The 25821-nt window shown below is 44.3% G+C and overlaps 1 protein-coding gene across 1 annotated transcript in view; it reads left to right on the top strand.

Moving 5' to 3' along the window:
- The window catches only part of PARP1 (poly(ADP-ribose) polymerase 1), a 2301307-nt gene that overhangs the window by 595216 nt on the left and 1680270 nt on the right, over window positions 1-25821 (top strand). The window contains exon 8 of the mRNA XM_044060208.1: window positions 9856-10032. Coding sequence (XP_043916143.1) covers window positions 9856-10032 — 177 coding nt within the window. The remainder of the gene's footprint in view (window positions 1-9855; window positions 10033-25821) is intronic.

Here is a 25821-nt window from a genome sequence, read left to right on the forward strand (position 1 = left end):
TATTACCAATTCTTGGGGGGTCCTATCCCGCAAAGCTTGGACCTTCCCGGACACAGTGGAGTCTGTCCCAAGGAGGCCAAACAAATTTATGACCGATTCGGAAGACAAATCTTGTCTAAGGGAGTTCCTGTGGATGCTATGGTAGTACCAGCGGCCACAGAAAAGGAGTTGTCCGAGACATCTTCAAATATCCATCCTCCTAATAGAGTCCAGGGCGATGGATAGGTATGGAAAGCGTACCTTACCTTCAGCGGCATTTACCTTACGATTGCTGAATTACCTGTCCCATGTTACTAGACTTCAAAGGGATCTCCTGAAGGAGTTGGGAGATACCTTTCAGGGTTCAGTAGCTTCGGGATCCACGGACAAGGAAATAGCTAACTCCTCCATGAGACTAATTTCCTATGCAGTTGACAGGAGCGAGCAGGGCAGCCGCAGCAGGAATCTCTTAGGAGACATTCCTGGATGCATCCATGCAACTTCACAGAATCCTTTGTCTTTCTTAACCAACATCCCCTTTGATGGTTCAACTCTTTTTGGATCGCAGGTAAAAGAGACTTTGACCAGGTGCGAGCAGGAAGGGAAAACCTTATCTGCTGTCAGTCCGTTTTTCCCTTCCTTCTAGACTCTATCCCAAGGGTCAAACAGGAGGGAAAATGTGGTTCCGTAAATCCCAAAAAGGTTTTCCTCTGGCACAAGGTGAACCCTCCCCTAGAGGCAGAGGGGGAGGATATAATGGAAGATGCCGCCAAAGGAGGTCCGCAACATCAGGGAGTAGAGATACTTTCTCGGATCGTCCCTTCCATTGCCCCTAAGGGGTTGCCAGAAGGTCCGTCTCTGGAGGCAGTTAGGGGTCGTCTTTCACTTTACCCAAGCTTTTGGCTACAAATTTCCCAAGGTAGTTTGGTACAAACCATAATTTCCAGAGGTTACCTTATTCCCTTTGTTTCTGATCTCCCAATAAACCGGTCTGTACCAGATGTGCCACCCATTCAGTTAGACCGTACAACATAAGAGGTTATCTCGTTGCTTCAGAAAAGTCATCCAAGAAGTCCCCACAGAGCAAATAGGATCCGGAACTTAAGATTCTTTTTAGTTCCAAAATCGACAGGGGTGTGGAGATCAATTCTAGATCTCAGCAAACTCAAGTCTGTAAAGAAATCGAAGCTCCATATAATCACTCTGCAGTTGATATTTCCTTTTATCGGGAAAGACAATTGGATGTGCTCCATAGATCTTCAGGATGTGTTCTACCACATCAAAATGGACAGGCGCTCCAGAAGACATATACGCTTTCGGCTGGGAGCCAGTCATTTTCAGTTTCGAACACTGTCATTTGGCGTCACTACAGCCCCCAGAGTGTTCACCAAATGCATGGCAGTGGTAACAGCTCACCTGAGATGTCAAGGATTCCAGTTGTTTCCGTACCGAGACGACTGGCTCCTTACTGCTACCGCCAAGCACTAACTGATCAGAACCAGGGACGAGACTCTATCCTTGTGTGCCAGATTAGGCATTACAATAAATCTAAAAAAAAAAAAAAATCAGCCTAATCTCCATCGCAGCGCATTGTCGTCTTAGGCTCAGACATACTCACCCACCATGACAGCAAAACTGACACCAGAAAGGTTAGAATCATTGCACAACCAAGTCAGATTCTTGCTGAAGAAAGACAAAGTACAGGCCAGGATAGTCCTTCAGGTTCTAGGGACTATGGCTTCCACCATTCTCTTAGTTCCCCTAGCCCGTCTGCACATGAGAGTACTTCAGTGGCTATTATTTGCCCATTGGTCAGTGCAGGATCTCTCCTTGTCTAACAAAATATTCATCACAAACTCCTGCAAGAATGATCTAACATGGTGGTTACATATGGATCAACTTCATCTAGGTCGCCCATTTGCTACCCCTCAGCAGAATGCAGTCTTGACCACGGATGCTTCCCAGATGGGGGGGGGGCATTATCTGGGAATGACGGTCCAAGGCATCTGGCAGAATCACAAGAACCACTTGCACATAAATGTAATGGAGATGAGAGCGGTGCTGTGCACGTTGCAAGCACTTCACAGTACTCTTCCCACGGGGACAATTGCGATTCAGTCAGACAAACATGTCTGTAGTGTGGTACATAATTAAGCAAGGGGGAACCAAATCTTACCCACTTTGTCGTGAGGCCCTAAGAGTATGCTAGTGGGTGATGGACACACCGCTTTCTGGTAGCAATGCACATTCCGGGGAAGTCCATTGTGATAACAGACAAACTGAGTCGAGCAATCCTGATGCCTCACGAGTGGTCCCTGAATACAGAAGTTGCGGAAGAGATTTTCCGCAAATGGGGGTCAGCCTTGCTGCGATCTGTTTGCCATGTACTTGAACACCAAATGCAGCGGCTACTTTGCCCTAATTCCCCATCCGGGGATGTCACACAGAGATGCTCCGGACCACTGTTGGCCTCTGGGACTCCTTTATGCTTTCCCACCCTTTTCTCTACTACCAAAAGTGATTCAGATAGCAAAACTGTTGAGTACCCTGATCCTCATTGCTCCTTACTGGCCTCACCATTTCTAGTTCCCCTTCCTGTGGCCCTATCTCTTGGAGGAACCATGGATTCTGGATCCATCTCCAGACCTGATTCATCAATCAGGACAGTTCCATCCTACCATCCAAACCCTGAAATTGACAGCATGGCTGCTCCAGTTCCACGAACAGCCAGGTGTATTTCCCTTTCCCCTACAGTCAAACACATCCTGATTTCTTCACACAAACCTTCCACCAGGAAATTATATTCCAGTAAATGGAAAAGGTTCTCCTTTTGGGCAGCAAACCAAGGCATAGATCTCTAATTCAGCTCCCATAGAGTCTGTCCTGTCCTTCCTGGCATCCATTTTTCAAGAAGGAGCTGCAGCTGCTACTATTAAAGTTCAGTTAGCTGCCATCTGTAATTATTGTTTTGGCTACATGGGAAATCCAGTCATGTCCCACTCTTTTTGCAAAACCTTTTTGAAAGGAGTCCTTCTCAGACCTCCAATCAGGCAACCACTGGAGCCCTGGGACCCGAACCTAGTTCTCGCATATTTAATTTCTCCACCTTTTGAACCGTCTTCTTCATCAGATTTGAAATTCATCTGCTAGGAGAGTTTCAGAATTGCAAGCCCTCATCATTCAACCTCCTTGTATTGTTTTCCAAAAGGATAAAGTCTCACTCTGAACTAATCCTTTCTTCCTAAGGTATGTTCAGAGTATAATCTCAATAAAACTGTCAAATTAACAGTTTTCTTCCCAAATCATAGTAAGAAATCAGAATGCAGACTACAATTAGATGTCCACAGAATTCTCAGGATGTTCTTCATCTCACATTGCTGCAGTCCTTACACTTGGGTAGTCCGCTGTCCTCGGTCGGCCCGAATAACAAAGTATAAGGCTGATGTCGGTCAAGGCGCATTAGACTGACATCAGGACGTCAGGGTACAAATGCGCATGACCAACGTCATATCCTCAGTCTTTTTTGCCGCATGGTCCGATGCAGAAGCAGCGTTGCAAGTGCCATTCGGCGTTCTGAAATTGTTCGAATTAGGAGTTTCAGACCGAGTCAAAGTTGGCTAAGTACCCCGTTGGGGAATATTTTAGTTTTTTCTTGCCTCAGTGGTTTACCGGATGTCAGAAAAAGTGAATAACTGTATTTCTTGTGGGAAACAGATACCGCATAGAGATTATCATACTTTGTGTATTCCTTGTTTAGGGCCTGAGCACGACGTTGTTGGGTGTCGCTTTTGTGCTAGATTCAATAAGCGCACTATTAAGAGAAGGTTAGATTGTGCCAGGTTAGTCTTCGGGAAGCGGTGCAATTATAATATGCCGTCGGATGCTCCAACGTCCGCTTCTTCGAAGAAGCGCAAGGACAAAGCAGCTAAGCCCAGGCAAGAAGAGCCGTCCGTACCGGACGCCGGTTCTTTAGAGGTGTCGGTGGAGCCGGGGGTTCCGCCGGAGGTTTCTCTGGAGTCCCAGGGGGAGACTTTGTTATTGCAGGATGTGGCCAGGCAGGTCAGGCTGAAGGGGCCTCTCAGGTTACTGTACTCCCCTCCCTTCCTAGGGTGGTTAGGCCTTCTCCTTCTGTTTCCAAGGCTTCTCCTAGAGGCAGGCCAGGTTTAGCTTCAGTTGGTGTCACTCCTAGTTCTTCAGGATCTGTGCCCAAGAAGCATATGCTTAAAATGGCAGAAGATTTGATTACTTTGATTAGAGGTTCTTTGCCCCCTCCTGATAAGAGACCCAGGGTGGAACCTGAGTTGGGGAGTTTTGAGCAGGCTTCGGATGTTTCGGAGTCTTCGGCTGAAGACTTGGAGTATTCTCCTTATTCTGATTCTGATGTGGATGATTCTACTCCTTCTGCTTCTCCTCCTGAGGATTTTTCTTTTTCAGAGACTCTTCATTCCATGAGGGAGCATTTTAAGTGGGAAGGTCAGGACTTCTCTGATTCCAGGAAAAGGCTTAGGGAATTTTTGTTTTTGCCCCAGCATAGGCCTTTGGCTATTCCTCCTGTTCTGGATGTTGTGGAAGATGTGTTTGCAGAGGCTTCCCTTAACCCTGATTCTTTGCCTCCTGCTCCTGTTAAACCGGATAGGTATTACAGGGTGCCTGAAGCTCATAAGTATCTTTTAAGAGTCCTAGGGCGGACCCAGAAACTGTTAGTCAGGGGCCTAAGGGTGTTAAGGCTTCTGTTGTTAAAAATCCGGTTCCTCCAGATAAAGAGGCCAGGGCTTTGGATAGATGGGGAAAGAAAGTCTATACTTCTTCCACCCTTGCTATGAGGGCTTTAAATTGCCAGTTTCACATGTTGAAATACCAAAACTATCTACTTTCTCAATTGAAGTCTAAGGTAGATGCTCTGGGCGAAGGTATTGAGTGTAAAGAGTTACAAGATTTAGTACATGTTTCTGAACAGGTGGGTAAGCATTCTTTGCAATGTGGTTTTGATGCTGTACAGGCCTCGTCTAGGGTGGCTGCCACTGGGTCAGTTCTTCGCAGGCACGCCTGGCTGAGGGATCAGAATTTATCTGACCATGTTAAGACAAGGATTTTAGATGCTCCTTTACAATCTGATGTGTTGTTTGGTTCACCTGTTGAGGCAGTCTTAAAGAAAATGGAAGACAAGGCTAAGTCTATGCAGACTGTTAAAGATTTTTTGCAGATTCAACCTCCGAAGTTTAGTAGGAATTGGCCTACCAAGGGGTGGACGTATCCTTCTTATGATTCCCAGTCTAGGGGTAGATCAGACGTGATAGGGGCAGAGCTCAGGGCTCTTTCAGGCCTAGAACAGGGAGTTCACCTGCACAGTCTTCGGGTGAGGGCAGGGGTCAGTCCTTTCGTAAACAGACCCAATGACCTACCTTTTCAGCTGCCAGAGCCTTCTCGTCTGGCAGCACCTTTGGGAGGAAGGTTGGCACTTTTCAAGGAAAATTGGAGTTTAATTACCCAGGACAGATGGGTATTGGATATCATACACCAAGGTTACAGGTTTTATTTCCATACCTTGCCTCCTTTCAAAGGCATGCCAGACGTTCCTCCTCAGCAAAGAATAGAGGCTCACAAACAAATTTCTCTGTTACTTCAAATAGGGGCCATACAGCCAGTTCCTATGCCAGAAGTAGGCCTAGGATTTTATTCTCACCTGTTCCTAGTACCAAAGAAGGGGAACACGTGGAGACCAATTTTGGATTTATCTATTCTCAACACTTATCTGGACATTCCCAAGTTCAAAATGTTGACGTTACAACAGCTTTTACCTCTGCTGGGCAAAGATCATTGGATGTTAACTTTGGATCTCAAGGAGGCTTACCTTCATGTTCCTATCAGACTGAGTTGCAGGAAGTATCTGCGTTTTCGGGCTGGGACTTCTCATTATCAGTTCTCTGCATTGCCCTTTGGCTTATCTACTGCGCCCAGAGTGTTCACGAAAGTTCTGGCTCCAGTGATAGCTTTCTTCAGGCTAAAAGGAATACAGATCTATCCTTATTTGGACGATTGCCTGATTCTGGCTCAAGGAAGGGGCGAGCTTCTTCATCATTTGGAATATGTGATAGCAGTGCTAAGATGCCTGGGGTATTCTGTGAACGAAATAAAGTCCAGTCTAGTACCCTCTCAGGACATGTGCTTTCTGGGTGTAAGACTGAATACAGCATCCCAGATGGCCTTTTGACCCCGGACAAACAAAAGAATCTTTCCCTTTACTTTCATCAATTGTCTCATCAGTCCAGGCTGACTGCAAGGACAGTCCTTCAAGCCTTGGGGTTCATGGCATCTTGTATTCTGGTGCTTCCCAATGCCAAACTGCATATGAGGAAGCTACAATGGTATCTCAAAAATGTATGGACACAGCACTGCCAGGATCTGGACACTGTCATTCAAATAATACCTTGCATTCAAAAGGAATTTTTGTGGTGGGCTCTGGAATGTCACCTAAACAAGGGACTCTCTGTGACCCGGCCAGAGGCGAGTCAGATTCTAACGACAGATGCCTCAGACATTTGGGGGATTTGCATAAAAAATCTAAATGGAAAGTGGATACAAGACAAGTGGCCTGCCAGACTACAACATCTACATATCAACTTGAAGGAGATGTTAGCAGTCCAGTTTGCATTAACAGCTTGGAAAGTGGATGCTCTTTCTTTCAATTGGAGCAATCTTCATCTGTATGCCTTTCCACCTCTGCCTCTCCTCCCAAAGGTACTTCTAAAGGTCAGACAGGACAAGCCAAGGATGATTTTAATAGCTCCAGATTGGCCTCGACAGCACTGGTACCCATTACTGAGAAGTCTGGTACGGGAGCCTCCATGGCCTTTGCCTTCGATTCCTCACCTGTTGTCTCAGGAGGACAGTCATTTACTCAATGTCAAACTTCACTCTCTTCACCTAACAGCCTGGCATATTCTGTTTTGAACCATGGAGGGTCTCAACTTCCACAGCAAGTTTTGAATGTTATTTTGGAAGCTAGAAGGCCTAGTACAAGGAAAGTGTACGCAGATAAATGGAAGAGATTTTTATTTTGGAGCGCAGCAAAGGATTTTGATGTTTCTGAGCCTAATTTAAGTGTGGCTCTTCAATATCTTACTGAGTTACTGGACAAAGGTTTGTCCTTCTCTTCTATTAAGGTTCATGCTGCAGCAATTTCGGCTCACTATGACTGTGACCCACCATTGTTTTCTCATCCTTTGCTCAAGCAATTTCTTAGAGGGGCAAAGAATATTAGACCCCCACGTAAAGCTCCTACTCCTGCTTGGGATCTCAATTTTGTGTTGGAGAAACTCACTCTACAACCTTTTGAGCCTGCAGCTACTACTGAGTTGAAATATTTATCATGGAAGACTGCTTTTTTGTTGGCCATTACCTCTGCAAGAAGGGTTTCTGAATTGCAGGCCCTGATGGCGGTTGAGCCTTTCTTAATTTTCCATAAGGATAGGGTATCTTTGCGTACTAATCCTTCCTTTATGCCTAAAGTGGTTTCTAGTGTGGCTTTAAACCAAACTATTCATTTGCCTACTTTTTATGCAAATCCCCAAAATAAAGGGGAAAAGATTTTGCACACTTTAGATGTACACAGGCAATTGCGATATTATTTGAGCAGAACTAAAGGGTTCAGGCAGTCTCAGCAGTTATTTGTTTCTTTTGCTTTGAGTTCTCAGGGCAAGCCTGTGTCAAAACAAACTATTTCTAAGTGGATTGGGTTTTGCATTGCTTTCTGTTATTCCCATCATGGCAAGGAGGTTCCAGCTGGGATTAGGCCTCATTCCACTAAGGCTACTGCCACTTCGACAGCTTTTTTAAGGGGGGTGGCAACTAAAGATATTTTGGAGGCATCTACTTGGAGTTCAGTGCATACCTTCTCTAAGCATTATCACCTTCCACTTTACTCTAAATCTAGGGCTGGTTTTGCCACTGCTGTTTTACAGGGCATTTTGGCAGCTCCTGCTTCTTTATAGTTTTGCTATCCTCCCTTATCTCTGCTTTGGGATTCTACCCAAGTGTAAGGACTGCAGCAATGTGAGATGAAGAACATAGTACAGTTTTGTACCTACCATAAATGTAGATGTTCGAAGATCCACATTGCTGCAGTCCAATTTACCCTCCCTCCTTCCCCTCTGTAGTTAGAGGCGGTTGTGTGGGTTGGGTTGTAAATATTTTGTATATTGTATATATTGTACATATTATTAGTGCAAGGGTGGTTGGTTGGTTGTTTGCTGTCTTTTGGTTTTGACCTTTCTTTGTAGGGTCTTCTGACATCTGGGGCAAGAAAAGACTGAGGATATGATGTCGGTCATGCGCATTTGTACCCTGACGTCCTGATGTCAGTCTAATGCGCCTTGACCGACGTCAGCCTTATACTTTGTTATTCGGGCCGACCGAGGACAGCGGACTACCCAAGTGTAAGGACTGCAGCAATGTGGATCTTCGAACATCTACATTTATGGTAGGTACAAAACTGTACTTTTTGTCTGCAGAGGACTAAAGATTTTCGAAAATCGGACCAATTGTTTCATTCTCAGACAAGAACAAAGGCTTGTCCGTGTCTGTCAATTTGTCTAAATGGCTTTGACTGCATCTCTTTTGCTTACAAAACTGCTGGCAAACAATTACCTGCCAAAGTAAAAGGACATTCAACCAGAGCAGTATCTACTTCATATGCCTTTAGATCAAAACTCCCAATTGATACCATTTGTGCAGCAGCTACTGGGGCAAGACCTCTCATACCTTTGTCTCTAATTACAAATTGGATTTGGCCACCCGGGACAGGTCATCCTTTGGGTCTACTGTGCTGAAGAGTCTCTTTGCTTGAGCCACCAGGGATAAAGGTGCTAGGGATGCTGTCCCATCCAGCAGGAATTACGGTGAATTAGGACTACATAACCTAAAGAAGTTATATACTTACCATGACATTCCATGTTTGTAGTCCATATTGCCTACATTCTTGCGCCCCACCCACCTTCCCCCTTCCTGTATCCTGAAGGAACTGGTGGACTCTCTGTTATGCTGTCTGACCTTGTAGTTGTCCGTCTACTTGGCATGGATAGTAATACAAAGTATGTTTGTATGTGCATAGTTATTGATAGTTTACTTACTATTATATACCTGGTTACTTTTTTGCAAACAAGATTTGGGGAATTGCCGTGAGGCACCATGGGATAGGGGTTAGTCTCGAGCCAGTAAAAGCTCTCGAGCTTTAGTATCGGCCGATTTGGAGCCAAGAAACATCTCCGAACCCATCCAGCAAGAATGTAGGCGAGATGGACTACAAACATGGAACATTATTGTAAGTACATAACTTCTTTTTTTTTAAATTGCTGATGTGTAGAGGAAATGCCTTCTGTTATAAAATGTTCTTGGAATCTCTTTAGTTGAAGCAGTTTTTAATCAATGGGCTCTGTCTTTTTAACAAAATGTAGTGACTTGGTCTTCCATCGCTTTCGTTTTGTGTATCAAGTTTCTTGATAACTGTATGCTTTTATTTCCATGTACATGCTTTTACTGGGTGTGTTTATGTAGAATTATATCTACTATGTTTGACTTTGTGAATATAGATATCTATTCCTTTCATATGTTTTTACTGTGTAGTTAAAAGATTTTATCTCGTTGGAGCTTTTCTCCCCGGGCCTCCACTGGAAATGGGCTCTTTTTGGCCCAGTGGACTTATCCCGGTAAACAAATGCAATAAATAAATAAAATAAATAAGTGTACTAGTCTGTGTACCACCTTTTGTGTGTACGCGCGTGCTTCTGTGTGTACGCGCGTGCGTCTGTGTTTACATGTGTATGTGTGTGTATGTGTGTGTGTATATACAGTTTGAAATGTATAGATTTTTCTTTTTAGATTTTGGACCGAGTTGCAGATGGAATGGCTTTTGGACGTCTGCTTCCTTGTGAAGACTGTGGTGGCCAGTACGTGTTCAAAACAGATGCTTATTACTGCACTGGAAATCTTACAGCCTGGACAAAATGTGTCAATAAAACTCAGAAACCTAAGAGAGAAGACTGGACCATACCTAAGGTATGAGTAGTGGGTGATTTCATTTTGCATGTGTATTTTGGGTTTTGGTGGACTCTCCTTTGATGTGCAGCATAAAGGTAGTTCACAGCTGGAAATTTCATAAAATGCATCTTTTTCTGTATTTTATTGTAGTGGTTATTCCACTTTGAAATAGAAGAAATGTATCTTTTAATCCACACAGTAAAATGAATGGGGGAAAACTTGACCTTTAACACCCTAAAGTAAAAGCAGTAAGTTAGTTCCTGTTTACATTGTTCTGGTATTCTGATTTAGTATGTTTGGTGCAGTGTACTGCTAGCAGAGCAGATGTAATACAGTTGGAAATTAAAAATCTTGGAACAGTAAGCAAAGCAGTCAGGAAACTGTATGTTTTAAAATTATTGGTTAAATTATCACATTTGAGTGAATATAAAAAAGTCATTATAGACCTGTTGTGTTAAAGCACAGTAAAGGTGGCTGTTGAGTAAGTTTGGAGAATTGAGGAACTTTGCTTAAATGGCACCTTTGCCAAAGATGGCTCTGTTCTTCCTGCTCACCTGGCTAGCTTTACCTCAGATTACTTTTCTCCAGCTCTTACAGCCACTTTACTTCCAAATCTTTTGTACCTTATCACTATTCTTCATACTGCGCTTATTACCTAAACTGTTATTCTTTTTCTCTCACCCCCCCCCCACTAGCTAGTTTTTCCTCTGTCCATTTGTCTTCCTGCTCATTTCCATAATTTCTTCTTTCGTATGTCTCATCAGTTTTTAAGTTACATTACTACTTGTTTGTTTGTAAATTCTTACTAACACCCTAGTTTGATCTTTTCCCTGCAGCCATCCTGTAAATACATAACTGTTTTATTTTTTTATTCAAGAATTAGCCAGTCTTAGTTTCTCTCATTTGTTGTGTTAAAATACTATGTTCATGTAAGAAATATTTAAAATTCATGTAAATAAGCTTATGTACAGATGTTTTACCCTAAAACTGTAAATGTGCATCATGTGTAACTTAAATGTGGAGCTTTTGTCCTCGGGCCTCTGCTGAAAATGGGTTTTACCCAACTGGACTTTTCCTGGTCAACAAAGACAAATAATTAATGTAACTGAATTCTTAATGAAATTAGCTCTTCAAAAAATAATTCAGTTAAAATAATGGAACAGTTAAACACTCTCCTTGGTTAGCAACTTTTAAAACAACACAGTTGTACTGTCCAAATCCGCAGCATGTCAGATCTCTGTCCCCAAAAAAGTTTTTAAAGTTGTGTGTTTCCAGGGCTATATTTACAACCCGATTCATAACTGAAAAGGTGAAATGCAGAGCTTTGGAGTTTAAGATCAGTGTAACTAAGCCAAGAGTGATGCAGTCATGCTGTGGTACTTTCTCATCTAAAGTTAATTCTGTACAGAATCTGCATGTCCTCCCCTGATCATGAGGGGATTTGACTGGCTCCTGTGGATTACTCCCCCATCCCAAAAAGAATGCTGGTTAGGTGAATTGTACATCCTCCAGATTTTCTAGAGAGAGAATTTGTATGTCTACATAAACACCCTGTGGCAGAGATGCATTATCCGAGCATAGTTTTGGTTTGCTTTCTGGTTTTGTAGTGGAGTAAGCTGCAGCTGTGTGTTAAAGTGGGTACTAATGAATGAGTAACTATGTGAAGCGACTAAACTCCACTGTTGCTTTGGTAGGAAAATTAAACTTGGTAATCTCCGTTGCTGCCTACAACATAAATGCATGCAATTTTTTTGTTTATTTAAATTGCTGCTGTGTTGCTCTTTTTGTTTTTAGATAGGTCTGTATGTCTTGAATGACTGTATTTTACAAACTTGTCCCAGGTTGTGAATGAAGTCTCCTCAGACCTGTTCACTTATCTGGTTAACAAACAAATTACCTAAGTAACAGAATTGAGAAAACGGTCTGCCAAGTCTGTCTGCATTTGACAATGGAAACTTTGAGAACAAGATGGGCACTTGAGCTAATTTTGTGCAAGTGAAGAAAACCTGTTCTAATTTTTAGGACTGAGACACTAGGGCACAAACTTGTTTTGGCTTTGTTTGAAATTGATTGTTTGCGGCTTCAGTTTGGGGATCCGCATAGAGTACAAAAGCTATCAGAAAGGTGGTATTTGAGTTGTATACCAAATGTATAATACTTTAATGCTTCAGTGTAGTGCAGAAGTAGAGCAAATCATGCTACTGAAATATAATTTGGAGCTTTCAAGTCTGCTGTTATCCTGCTGATTTTTGTAGCTCGAACCATCAGATAAGCATACAGTATTACATTAGAACAGCGGTTCTCAAATAGTAGAGCCAGCATTCCAGGGGGAGGATAAGCAAGTCTGAAAATGTCTACCTCAGATCTGGCTAGTCAGACAGGATTTATTTTATTCGTAAGGTTGTAGTTAAAATGTAAAAAAAAAACTTACCACTTATTTGCAAACGAGAGAGAAATATGTTTAGCCACATCTTGATTATTTCAGATGTCTAGGTTTTGTTTTGGAAAGGCCGGCTTGCTAACATGTATGTGAACACAATGCTAAGCCAGGAGGCTTGAGGTGTTTAATGGGGTTTGAGAAGGTGTCAATGTGATAGTCTGAGAACCTGTTAGAAATTACTGGTATAGAAGAACAGCAGTTGTAAACTTAGGCTAATTTCTTTTTCAAAGTTTGTCTTGAAGGGAGGCAGCTTTAACAGCAAGATAAAATTTGTCATGCGAGCAAGGTGCATATTTAAGACACTGCCAGAAACATAGCAAAGTACAGTTTTGTACCTACCATAAATGTAGATGTCCGAACTGGATAGCATCTGCAGTCATAACAAATGGGTTGTCCTGTCGTCAGGCAGCCCTTCGGTCGGCCGGATTCCAAAGTCTGGGTCCGGCTTCGGCTGATGTCGCACTTCACACGACGTCATCTCTGCTGGTCTTCGGGTATAAAGGCATCAGCCGACGCCATTTTCCTCAGTGTTTCTTGCCCCAGATGCCAATTGCCCTCTTGTAAGGCTAAATTTTGGATAAATGCCAATGTTTCCAAAATAGTAGAAGGCAAACACAAAAAATAAGTATGTATGTACATATATACAAACAAATACACCATAAGAGACCCCCCCCCCAGCTAGCTATTAGGAGGGTAAATACCCTAGGAGTACCACAGAGGGGAAGGCGGGAGGGTAATCCTGACTGCAGATGCTATCCAGTTCGGACATCTACATTTATGGTAGGTACAAAACTGTACTATGTCCTTCATGGATGCATCTGCAGTCATAACAAATGGGTAGAATACCATAGCCAAACTAGGGGAGGAGGAATAAAAATTATGGTGTAGTTAGGATCCCTTGCAGTACAGCAGTGGCAAACCCTGCTCGGGATCTAGAGTATAGAGTTAGGTTATAATGCTTGGCAAATGTATGCACGGAGGTCCAAGTAGCCGCCTCAATAATGTCCTTGGTTGCCACTCCTCGTAAGAAAGCTGTGGTAGTGGCTGTAGCCCTTGTAGAATGAGGTCTTATGTTCTGTGGAATTGGTTTTCCATGGTGGGAGTAACAGAATCTTATGCAATTTCCTATCCATTTGGAGATTGTCTGTTTGGAAATTGCTTTTCCTTCCTTCCTGTTGCATAGGCTACAAAAAGCTGGTCAGTTTTTCTGTTACTTTTGGTTCTGTCCAGGTAGTAGCGTAACTGTCTATGTACATCCAAGGTATGCAGCATTCTTTCACCTCTGTTTTGTGGATTGGGAAAGAAGGTAGGTAGGTGGATTGCCTGGTTTAAAGACACTCTGGATACCACCTTAGGCATAAATGTAGGATTAGTTCTCATGGACACCCTATCTTGATAGAAGATTAGGAAGGGTTGCACTGCCATTAAGGCCTGTAGTTCCGAAACCCTCCTTGCTGAAGTAATAGCCAGTAGGAAAGCAGTTTTCCATGACAGGTGTTGTAGATCTGCTGTTGCTGCTTGTTCAAACGGAGGGAGTGTCAATTTTTCTAGTACAAAGTTCAAGTCCCATGCTGGTAATGGTGGTTTCCTAGGAGGTTTTACATTCTTGATCCCTCTGAGGAACTGCCTGAGTAGAGGATGTGAAAAGACAGGAGGATCAAAGCTGTATTCTGCTGAAATAGCTGATGCATGTATCTTGATGGAGGAATAGGACAGGCCTGTATGTAGGAGCTCTGCCAAGTACTCCAGAATGTTAGCAATATCTATGTTCGACACATCTTTTCCTCTTTCAGTACTCCAAATGACGAACCTTTTCCATTTTCCTGCATAGTTCCTTCTTGTTGAAGATCTGCGGGCTTCAAGGATAATGTCTTTAACCCTTTGGGAAAGGTCTAGGTTAGTTGCTGCTATGTGATGTTCCAGGCAGTCAGTTGCAAGGTTTTTAGGTTGGGATGTATGATGTTGTAGTTGTTCTGAGTTAACATCAGAGGCATCAGAGGTATTGACCACATTTTCTCCCGAGACATGCTCCTCAGCAATGGGTACCAGTGTTGTCTTGGCCAGTTCGGAGCTATCAGAATTATCCTTGGACGTTCCTCTTTGATTTTCAGTAGTACCTTGTGCATCAAGGGAAGAGGTGGAAATGCATATGCTGTCAGGCCTTTCCAGCTGAAGGATAGAGAATCCACCTTCCATGCAAGTGGGTGGAATGTCCTTGTGCAGAATTTTTTGAGCTGGTGATTGAGTGGGGAAGCGAATAGATCTATTTGTGGCATTCCCCATTTCTTTGTGATGGCCTTGAAGATGTCCGGGTGTAGCATCCATTCGTGAGCATCCGAGGTAGTTCTGCTTAAAAAGTCTGCCAGTGTGTTCTCTTTTCCCGGTACAAATATTGCCTGTAACTGGATGTTGTAGCTGAGAGCCAGATTCCAAAGGTCCAAAGTCATTCTGCATAGGGGGTATGAATGAGTGCCTCCCTGTTTGTTGATGTACCACATAACTGTGGTGTTGAGACCATAAATTCTTTAGGTACCACTGTAACTTTCTCATATGCAGTCTGGCATGTGGGACCAAGATTATGCATGATGCCTTGAAGCCCAAGGCCTGCAGAACTTTTCTTGCTGTTAGTTTGTTCTGCTTTGTTAATGCCAAGAAGTAGAGGGAGCTCTTTTTGTTTTTCTGCAGTTAGGAATGCCATTTGTTTTACTGTGTCCAATTCCATGCCCAAGAAAGTTCTTGTTTGGGATGGTATCAGCCTTGACTTTTGTAAATTGACTGTATATCCCAGGGCTTGTAGCAAGTAAATGACCCTTTGTAAATCTGTTGTCAGCTTGCTTTTGTTGTCCGCTTGTAACAGGCAGTCGTCCAGGTATGGGTAAATTTGGATTCCCTGTACCCTGCAGTGAGCGATTACTGATGCCAGGCATTTTGTGAACACTCTGGGCGCAGTAGATAAGCCAAAGGGCAATGCTGAGAATTGATAATGCTCTGATCCTGCAAGAAATCTGAGGTATCTTCTGCAATTTGGTCGAATGGGGACGTGCAGGTATGCCTCCTTGAGATCTAGAGTTACCAGCCAACACTCCTTGCCCAGCATGGGAAGGAGTTGCTGTAGGGTCAGCATTTTGAATTTTGGGACAATGATGTATGTGTTTAAGATGGACAGGTCGAGAATAGGTCTCCAGTTTTTCTCTTGTCTTGGCACTAGGAAGAGTCTGGAGTAGAATCCTTTGCCCTGTTCTGTTATTGGTACTCTTTCCACAGCTCTCATCTTTGATAATTCCGCTATCTGCTGCAGAGCTTCTATTTTTTGATTTGGAGGCAGGTTTGGCATTCCTGTTTTTACTGGTAAGGTGTGGAAGTGGAACCGGTAGCCTTGGTCTATGGTTTGCAAAATCCACTTGTCTTTTGTGATATAGTGCCAATTTTTCGAGAATAAGGCTAACTTTCCGCCTAATGGTGCTGCTATTTGCTCCCTGGTAGGCGGAGTCAGAGCCAAGTCACTGTGATTGTCCTGTTGCAGTGGCAGTGGTTGTGTCTGTGCCTCGGTTATTGCCTTGCCACTATCGTCCTCTGTAGGCACCTCCGCTGGATTGATTTCTGCCCCTAGAGCATCTATTCCTGCCCCTTTGGGATCTTGTGGAGTCAGGAAAGGACCAATTTTTGGCAGGCCAGTTCCTGCTAAACCTTGGGGGCTGAACCTGTAAGAAATCTTTGACTGTTTGTACCGATTTTGCCTTTTCTTCCATTTTCTTCATTACCTGCTGGGCAGGTTCCCCAAATAAACTGGCCTTATCCATAGGAGCATCTAATAGTTTTGCTTTAACATGATCCGGTAAGACCTGTTCTTTCAACCATGCATGCCTTCTTATCACTGTGCCAGTCATGGCTGATCTAAATGAAGCCTCCAGTGCATCATAGCCACATTTTAAGGAATGGTTACTAACCTGTTGGATGTTATTTACCATTTCTAATACATATTTCTTATCTAAAGATTCATCAGAGGACAGCTTTTTAATTAACTGATCAAGCATAAACTCTTGGTATTGGATCATGTGAAACTGACAGTTTAAAGCTCTAGCTGAGAGTGTAGCAGAGGTGTAGACTTTTTTACCCCATCTCTCTAAGGACCTGGATTCCCTTTCAGAGGGAATAGGGTTTTTTGCTGTGGTCGAGGCTACTGCCTTAGGCCCCTGGGATATAGTTTTGGGATCTGCAAGTGGGGCCTTGTATAGGTGGTGATGAGTGTCTGGCACCCTGTAAAATCTATCTGGTTTGGCAGGGGCTGGAGGTAAAGAATCAGGTGCAGTGCAGACATCATTAAATGCATCATCCACTACAGGCAGAACAGGAGGTATAGCTAAGGGCCTGTGTTGTGGTAAGTGCAGAAAAGTCCTAAGCCTTTTTCTTGAATCTGAGAAATCTTGTCCCTGCCATTGGAATTGTTCTCTCATGGCATGTAGGGTTTCCCCAAAGGAGAATTCCTCTGGTGGAGAGGCAGCTGGAATGGATTCTTCAGCATCGGAATCTTCATAATTGGAAAAAGGAGCCTCTGGCTGGTCTGTAATGTCTGAGTCATCCGCAGAATCATCAGAGGACACAGGCTCTGGGGGCTCTGCTCTAGGTCTCTTTGCTGGGGGCCGAGAGGCCCTGTCTGGGTGAGATTGGGATCCCCTAATTAAGGATATTAAATCTTCTGCCAGAGTAAGCATTTGTGAACTAGAAGTGGGCCTGTGTGAGGGGGGTTTAACAGGCACTGATTTAGCAGATTTGGCTGCTTTAGCCCTGGCAGAGGCCTTAATAGACATGGCTGCAGGAGGCCTAGCAGCACCACGTGCTGGGGTAGAGACATCCAAAGGGATGGTGTCTGATAAATCACTAGGAACTACAGTTGTAGGCAAAATTTCTGAGGCTGATTCAGGTAAGGTAGCAGGAGCCTCGGTAGTTGTCATGGATTCTGCTGAAAATTGACCAGTTTTCTCGGTTTCGGCCGAAACCGAGACACTCGCGGCTTGCTTAACCGTGGTTTCGTGCGAAACCGCGGACCGCGAGTGTCGGTCTTTTTCTTTGCGTTTTTTTAACAATTTGGGTAATCGGAGGATCCGACGGCATAATGTACGCAAAATCTGAGCCGAAAAACTGTTCAGCAAACTCCGACCGACGCCTAAGCGTTCGTCGGTTGAAGGAAGCACAGGCCGAACAGGCTGCTACGTCGTGGTCTGGGCCTAAGCAAGGCAAACAGTAAGAGTGGAAATCTTTATGAGGTATTTGTTTCCCACAAGTTAAACAGTTATTGACTTTTTCTGACATCGGCTGAGGCAAGAAAGAGTCCCCAACGGGGTACTTAGCTTTTTAGAAGTCTTCGAAGTAGTATTCGGTAGTAGTAATCTCTGGTTCTGACCGACCGGCACTTGCTTCTGCTTCGGGCGCCACGCGGCAAGAAAGACTGAGGAAAATGGCGTCTGCTGATGCCTTTATACCCGAAGACCAGCAGAGATGACGTCGTGTGAAGTGCGACATCAGCCGAAGCCGGACCCAGACTTTGGAATCCGGCCGACCGAAGGGCTGCCTGACGACAGGACAATCCATTTGTTATGACTGCAGATGCATCCATGAAGGACATCATACACTTATTTAGTTTTATTTATATTTGTTTTGTTTACTGAGCTATCCATCTGGGATAAGATCCACTTTCACTGTAGACCCAGGGGGTAAGCTGCATAACAACTTTTTTTATTATTATTAACCTTTGACCAGGTTGGTCTCACTAGGGTAGTGGCCTCTTTTCATGGGCGACCTGATGTGGTATTTATACTGCTAGGGGAAATTTGGCTAGGGCATTGGGTAACTTCCCCTACACTTTACAATAGGTGCCATGGGATCTTTCATATTCACCTAAATTTCCACCAACTCAAGCAGATGGGGCCTCAGTTCAGCCAAAGGATGGCATACTCAGGAGACCAGCCACACCCCCCCCCCCTTATACTGCACTGCAATGTCTGCATTTGATTTACCTGTTCTTAGAATAGAACCCGCAGCCTTCTGCACCAAAGGCGAGTAAGCTACCTGATTGTGCCATTGACACTGCTAAAATGTTACAAAGATGCATACTACATACTACAAGATGCAACATGACAAATTTATGGAACCCCTGACACAAAAGTAGAACAATTTGCTTCACATTGCAGATTAGCAGTGTGCATCTCAACTGTCCTGATTTTCGTAGAATGCCCAGATTTTTGCTTCATATTGTTGGTCTGCTTCTCATAAAGTTTGTGGTTTTCTGACAAATCACGAAATAGTGAAGTCAGTAAATAGACACATTTGAGTTTCAGACGACTTATCCTTCAGAAGAATGCATGTTAACACAAATCTTGTTCTATCAACTCTCTAATATTTAAAATATGTCCCTATTTTTGGGACTGTTCCCCATTATTTTAGGCTTTGTCCAGATTTCTTCCACTAAGAGATATGATTAGCAGTGATGCAGCATAATACAAAATATATGTATGTCCTGAAAAAAGAAACCACTTATTTGCAGTTCTAAAATATGTTAAGAGCATATTTTAGTTATGTCAGAGTTTAGTAGATGAGGTTAACAACTGCTGTAGTGTGCATCGTCACAAAAAGGTTACAAGCTACAAGAGCTTGTTTGCATTTTAGTCCCATCTTGTTTTGAGTATTTTAGAAATGAGGGTCAGATGTTCATCGTGTTTCACTGTTGCAGTCCTTACTTATGGGTTATCCGGCCTCTGGTAGCCCTCGATCGGCCCGAGTACCAAAGGTAAAGGGATATGACGTCGGCTGCCATCTGTTGTATTGGATGTCAGCGTCCCTAATAAAAAAGGAGGCAGCTGACTTCACTTCCTCAGTCTTCTTTGCCGCGTAGCGCGAAGCAGCTTTTTTGCACGAGTGCCAGTCGGCCGTTTAGCTTTTTGATTTCCGACTACGAAAGTTGAAGTCAACTACAGCTAAGCACCCCGTTGGGGATCCTCTTTTTCTTGCTTAACGAATGTCAGAAAAAGTTAATAATTGTCTTACCTCTGGAAAGCAGATTCCCCATAGAGATTTTCATTCTTACTGCATTATTTGCTTAGGCCTTGAACACGGTATTCCTAATTGTGATCTTTGTGCTTCCTATAATCCGAGTACTATTTGGCATCGGATTAAGCTTTTAGCTAAGCACTTTGGAGTTTGGCCCAAGTTTGTCGGTATGGCGTCTGCCGGTCTTCAGGCATTGGATATTCCTAAGACGCGCAAGGACAAAGACAGAGACAGGCTGCAGAGAGTCAGATCTTCCAATGACACTAGGTTGGTCATCAGTTCAGCAGTAGTCAGTGAGGTGCCTTTGCAGCCCCTGCAGTCCACAGATTTTTAAGCCCAGGCCTCTGGAGAGACCATTTCTGAGTCTTCCATGCGTCCAGCTTCCATTTTGGGTTCGGATCTTCAGCTTGCGACAGAGAAAGCTGCAGTTTCAGAGTTTTCGGTTCTTCCTACTGACGGCAGGCGCATACCGACAACCTCCTCTGTGGCCAAGCCTCCCGAGTCCTTCCATTTGTCGGGTAAATCATCTAGTCGCAAGCCTGTGAAGAAACATGCTTCAGTTGCTCCCCGTTCTCCTCAATCTCAGATGGTTAAAATGGCTAACTATCTTTTGACCCTTATAAGGGGCTCACAGCCGCATCCTTACAAAAGAGGTAGGGATCTCTCTCCAGTAGCTTTGTCTTTTTCAGGCTCTGACTCTGCTAGTATTTCAGCTGATGAGGTAACTTCTCAGGCTTATTCTGGGTTTGAGGATTCTGATGCAGAGGAATCCATTCCTTCTGCTTCTCCTCCAGAAGATTATTCTTTTGGTGATTGAATACTCTTAGGCAACATTTTAAATGGGAAGGTCAGGAATATTCTCAATCTAAAAAGAATCGGACAAGTCTTGGATTTGCCTCAACACAAGCCTCTGGCGGATGGTGGATGATGTTTTTCTGGAAAATTCCTTGACTCCCAACTCTGTTCCTCCTGTACCCAGGAAACCTGACCGGTACTATAGAGTTCCTGATTCACATTTGTTTCTCTACCATAATCCTCTGGCTGACCCAGAAGTTATTTCTCAGGGGCCTAAAGGGGTTAAGGCTACTGTTTCCAATAATCTTATTCCTTCTGATAAAGAATCTAGGAATCTAGACAGGTGGGGGAAGAAGGTTTATACTTCTGCCACTCTTGCTGTTAGGTCTATAATTGTCTCTTTCATATGCTTAAGTATAAGCAGCATACTTTGGAGGCTATTAGTCAAATATTTCAACTGTGCCCCTTTTGGGGGAGAATAAAGTTATGCAGGATTTACTGAATTCTGCCAGTCTTGTCAGTAAGCATTCTTTACACTGTGGTTTTGATGCTCTTGAAGCTTCCTGCAGGGCTGCAGCTACTGGATCTGTTATCAGGAGGCATGCTTGGCTCAGGGAACAGCCTCTTCCAGAGTCGGTCAAGGTAAAGCTTTTAGATGCTACCTTGCACAAAGATGCACTTTTTGGCAGCAAAGCAGAGGAGGTGCTCAAGAAGCTGGAGGATAAAGTCAAGTCCATGCAAACAGTTAAGGACTTTTTGCAAGTTCAGCTTCCTCGTTTTAGCAGGAACTACCCTTTTAAGAGTTGGACTTTTCCTGATACTAGCAGGCGGAACTGTTCTAGGACTAGAGGTTACAAATCTGCTAGGGGTCAGGGGGCTACCCCTTAGAGGACTAAACAATGGCATGCTTCCATGTCTAAGTCGGGAAGTTCCAAGCCCACATTCCAGGCCAAGCATTTTCAATGACTTTGTCCAACTTCTGCCTCTTCCTGCTTGCCCAGAGTCTCCTTTAGGGGGAAGGTTGGCCCTTTTTTCAAAGGTTTGGGCCACCATCACAGACAAATGGGTACTCTGAACTGTATCCCTAAGACACAAATTTTCTTTCCACACCTTCCCCACATTCAAAGGATTCCCGGACATTCCTTCAAATCAGAGGGCAGAAGTAGAAAGCAAGTTTTGGCTCTCTTGCAGCTATGGAGGCAATAGAATCAGTTCCTTCTCAACAGGTAGGCCAAGGCTTCTACTCCAGACTTTTCCTAGTGCCAAAAAAAAAAGAGGGCACCTAGCGTCCTATCCTAGATCTCTCCATTCTGAACTCTTTCCTGGTGATCCCAAAGTTCAAAAGGCTCACTCTTCATCAGTTGCTACCAGTGTTGGACAAGGACTCCTGGCTTGTAACTTTAGATCTCAAGGAAGCTTATCTGCACATCCCTATCCGGGAAACCTGCAGACTGTTTCTTTGCCTCAGAGTGGACAAGCAGCATTGTCAATTCTCTGCGCTGCCCTTTGGCTTATCTACTGCTCCCAGAGTTTTTACAAAGTGCCTGGCTCCAGTCATTGCCTTTTGCAGGCAGAAGAACATACAGATTTATCCTTATTTGGATGACTGTCTGATTCAAGCAAAGTCTCTGGAGCAGCTGTTAAAGGATTTGGAATCTGTAAAGACTCTTCTCTCTTCCCAAGGTTACACTCTCAACGAGCAGAAGGCGAAAATGGTACCAACCAGAGATAACATTCCTGGGAGCGAGTCTGAACACAGCTGCCCAAATGATATATCTCACCCAGGAGAAGCAGACAACTCTTTCAGGTTACTTCAAGGACTTGGCAAGCCTATCCCACCTCCATGCAAGGAAATGCCTGCAAGCTCTGGGATTCATGGCCTCTTGTATTTTCATGATTCCATATACAAAGCTGCATATGAGGAAATTGCAGTGGTACCTCAAGAATGTTTGGTGTCAACATGCTCAGGACCTGGATGTCATAGTTCCTCTGCTTCCTTGTCTGCAGAGAGAGTTGCTATGGTGGGCGACAGCCTGTTTGCAATGCAAGGGCACACCTTTCCGTCCACCTCCTGTAAGTCAAGTCCTGACTACAGACTTCATCGGATTACGCCTGGGTCTCACCTGGATGGCAGGTGCATACAGGGACGTTGGAACACCCAGCAGAGGCACTTGCACATAAACCTGAAGGAATTAGCAGTTCACCTGGCCTTACTGGCTTTCAAGCATCATCTTTCTCCTGGAACTTTGCTGGTAAGAACAGACACCACCACAGTCATGTGGTACATCAACAAACAGGTAGGGACTCATTCTTTATCCCCCTGTGCAGACAGAGCATGAGTCTGTGGTCCACAGCAGCTTCTTTGGGCCTACATCTTCTAGCTCAGTTTCTTCCAGGGAGGCTCAATGTTTTGGCTGACCAGTTGAGCAGACAAGAGAGACTTTTTCTCCTCCCCAGACAACCACCTTCTGCCACTCTATTGCACCAGACAGCATCACAGCAAAGCCTGGAAAGTGGATGCTCTTTCTTTCCCTTGGACACTCCTTTCAGTTTATGCCTTCCCTCCTCTTCCTCTTCTTCCTAGAGTGTTGTTGAAGATCAGGGATGAAAGATCAAGCACCATTCTCATAGCCCCAGACTGGCCCAGGCAGCATTGGTATCCTCTGCTTCACAGTGTATCCCAGCTTCTTTCGTGGCATCTTCCTCTGAAACCAGATATTTTGGTTCAGGAGGGGGGAAAGATTCTGCACCCTCATCTTCAGACTCTGCATTTGGCAGCTTGGCTTATTGTATTAATCCGTCTACTTCTTCCCTTTCCCAGCAGGTGGTTGACATATTTCGTGAGGTCAGGAGGCCTAGCACTAGGAAGTCCTGCACTGGCAAATGGGAAAGATTCTCTCGGATGCAACCTAAAGGAGAATCTTCTCAGCCTACTCTTCCTCTGATCTTGGAATATTTGGCTGAGTTGCTTCAAAGTGAACTTTCCTTTTTTATCAAGATCCATGCTTCAGCTATTTCTGCTTACAGTTCCTTTGAACAGCCCATTTTCTCTCATCCCCTGATGAAAATGTTTCTCAGAGGTGCTAGCAACTTAAAACCTCCCAGAAGGGCTCCTACTCCAGCCTGGAATCTTAATTTTGTGTTGGAAAAGCTCACTCTTCCTCCTTTTGAGCCAGCTGCCACCGCAGACTTAGTTTCTGTCTTGGAAAACTGCATTCCTCTTGGCTATATCTTCAGCAAGGAGAGTTTCAGAAATGCAGGCTTTGATGGCTGTGGAGCCTTTTCTCATCTTCCATGCAGATAGTCTCCCTAAGGACTAATCCTCCATTTATGCCGAAGGTGGTTTCTAGCTCGACTCTTAACCAGTCCATTCACATTCCTACCTTCTTTCCTAATCCTCAAAATAGAGGGGAAAGGATCCTGCATTCCCTTGATGTACACAGCTGAGGTTTTACCTGGATAAGACTAAGGACCTTCGGAAATCATCTCAGCTATTTTTCAGATGTTCTTCATCTCACATTGCTGCAGTCCTTACACTTGGGTAGTCCGCTGTCCTCGATCGGCCCGAATATCAAAGTATAAGGCTGACGTCGGTCAAGGCGCATTAGACTGACATCAGGACGTCAGGGTACAAATGCGCATGACCGACGTCATATCCTCAGTCTTTTTTGCCGCATGGTCCGATGCAGAAGCAGCATTGCAAGTGCCGTTCGGCGTTCTGAAATTTTTCGAATTCGGAGTTTCAGACCGAGTCAAAGTTGGCTAAGTACCCCGTTGGGAATATTTTAGTTTTTTCTTGCCTCAGTGGTTTACCGGATGTCAGAAAAAGTGAATAACTGTATTTCTTGTGGGAAACAGATACCGCATAGAGATTATCATTCTTTGTGTATTCCTTGTTTGGGGCCTGAGCACGACGTTGTTGGGTGTCGCTTTTGTGCTAGGTTTAATAAGCGCACTATTAAGCGAAGGTTAGATTGTGCCAGGTTAGTCTTCGGGAAGCGGTGCAATTATAATATGCCGTCGGATGCTCCGACGCCCGCTTCTTCGAAGAAGCGCAAAGACAAAGCAGCTAAGCCCAGACAAGAAGAGCCGTCCGTACCGGACGCCGGTTCTTTGGAGGTGTCGGTGGAACCGGGGGTTCCGCCGGAGGTTTCTCTGGAGTCCCAGGGGGAGACTTTGTTTTTGCAGGATGTGGCCTCTCAGGAGGCAGGTCAGGCTGAAGGGGCTTCTCAGGTTACTGTACTCCCCTCCCTTCCTAGGGTGGTTAGGCCCTCTCCTTCTGTTTCCAAGGCTTCTCCCAGAGGCAGGCCAGGTTTAGCTTCTGTTGGTGTCACTCCTAGTTCTTCAGGATCTGTACCCAAGAAGCACATGCTTAAAATGGCAGAAGATTTAATTGCTTTAATTAGAGGTTCTTTGCCCCCTCCTGATAAGAGGCCTAGGGTGGAACCAGAGTTGGGGAGTTTTGAGCAGGCTTCGGATGTTTCAGAGTCTTCGGCTGAAGACTTGCAGGAGTATTCTCCTTATTCTGATTCTGAGGTGGATGATTCTACTCCTTCTGCTTCTCCTCCAGAGGATTTTTCTTTTTCAGAGACTCTTCATTCCATGAGGGAACATTTTAAGTGGGAAGGTCAGGACTTCTCCGATTCCAGGAAAAGGCTTAGGGAATTTTTGTTTTTACCCCAGCATAGGCCTTTGGCTATACCTCCTGTTCTGGATGTTGTGGAAGATGTGTTTGCAGAGGCTGCTCTTAATCCTGATTCTTTGCCTCCTGCTCCTGTTAAACCGGATAGGTATTACAGGGTGCCTGAAGCTCATAAATATATTTTTAAGAGTCCTAGGGCGGACCCAGAAACTGTTAGTCAAGGACCTAAGGGTGTCAAGGCTTCTGTTGTAAAAAATCCGGTTCCTCCAGATAAAGAGGCCAGGGCTTTGGATAGATGGGGAAAGAAAGTCTATACTTCTTCCACCTTAGCTATGAGGGCTTTGAATTGCCAGTTTCACATGTTGAAATACCAAAACTATCTACTTTCTCAATTGAAGTCTAAGGTAGATGCTCTGGCGGAAGGTATTGAGTGTAAGGAATTACAGGATTTGGTACATGTTTCTGAACAGGTGGGTAAGCATTCTTTGCAATGTGGTTTTGATGCTGTACAGGCCTCGTCTAGGGTGGCTGCCACTGGGTCAGTTCTTCAGGCACGCCTGGCTGAGGGATCAGAATTTATCTGACCATGTTCAGACAAGGATTTTAGATGCTCCTTTACAGTCTGATGTGTTGTTTGGTTCACCTGTGGAGGCAGTCTTAAAGAAAATGGAAGACAAGGCTAAGTCTATGCAGACTGTTAAAGATTTTTTGCAGGTTCAGCCTCCGAAGTTTAGTAGGAATTGGCCTACCAAGGGGTGGACGTATCCTTCTTATGATTCCCAGTCTAGGGGTAGATCTAGACGTGGTAGGGGCAGAGCTCAGGGCTCTTTCAGGCCTAGAACAGGGAGTTCACCTGCACAGTCTTCGGGTGAGGGCAGGGGTCAGT

Source organism: Protopterus annectens, chromosome 1.part2 (genome assembly GCF_019279795.1).
Source record: "Protopterus annectens isolate FY-2018-M chromosome 1.part2, PAN1.0, whole genome shotgun sequence".
NCBI lineage: Eukaryota > Metazoa > Chordata > Ceratodontiformes > Protopteridae > Protopterus > Protopterus annectens.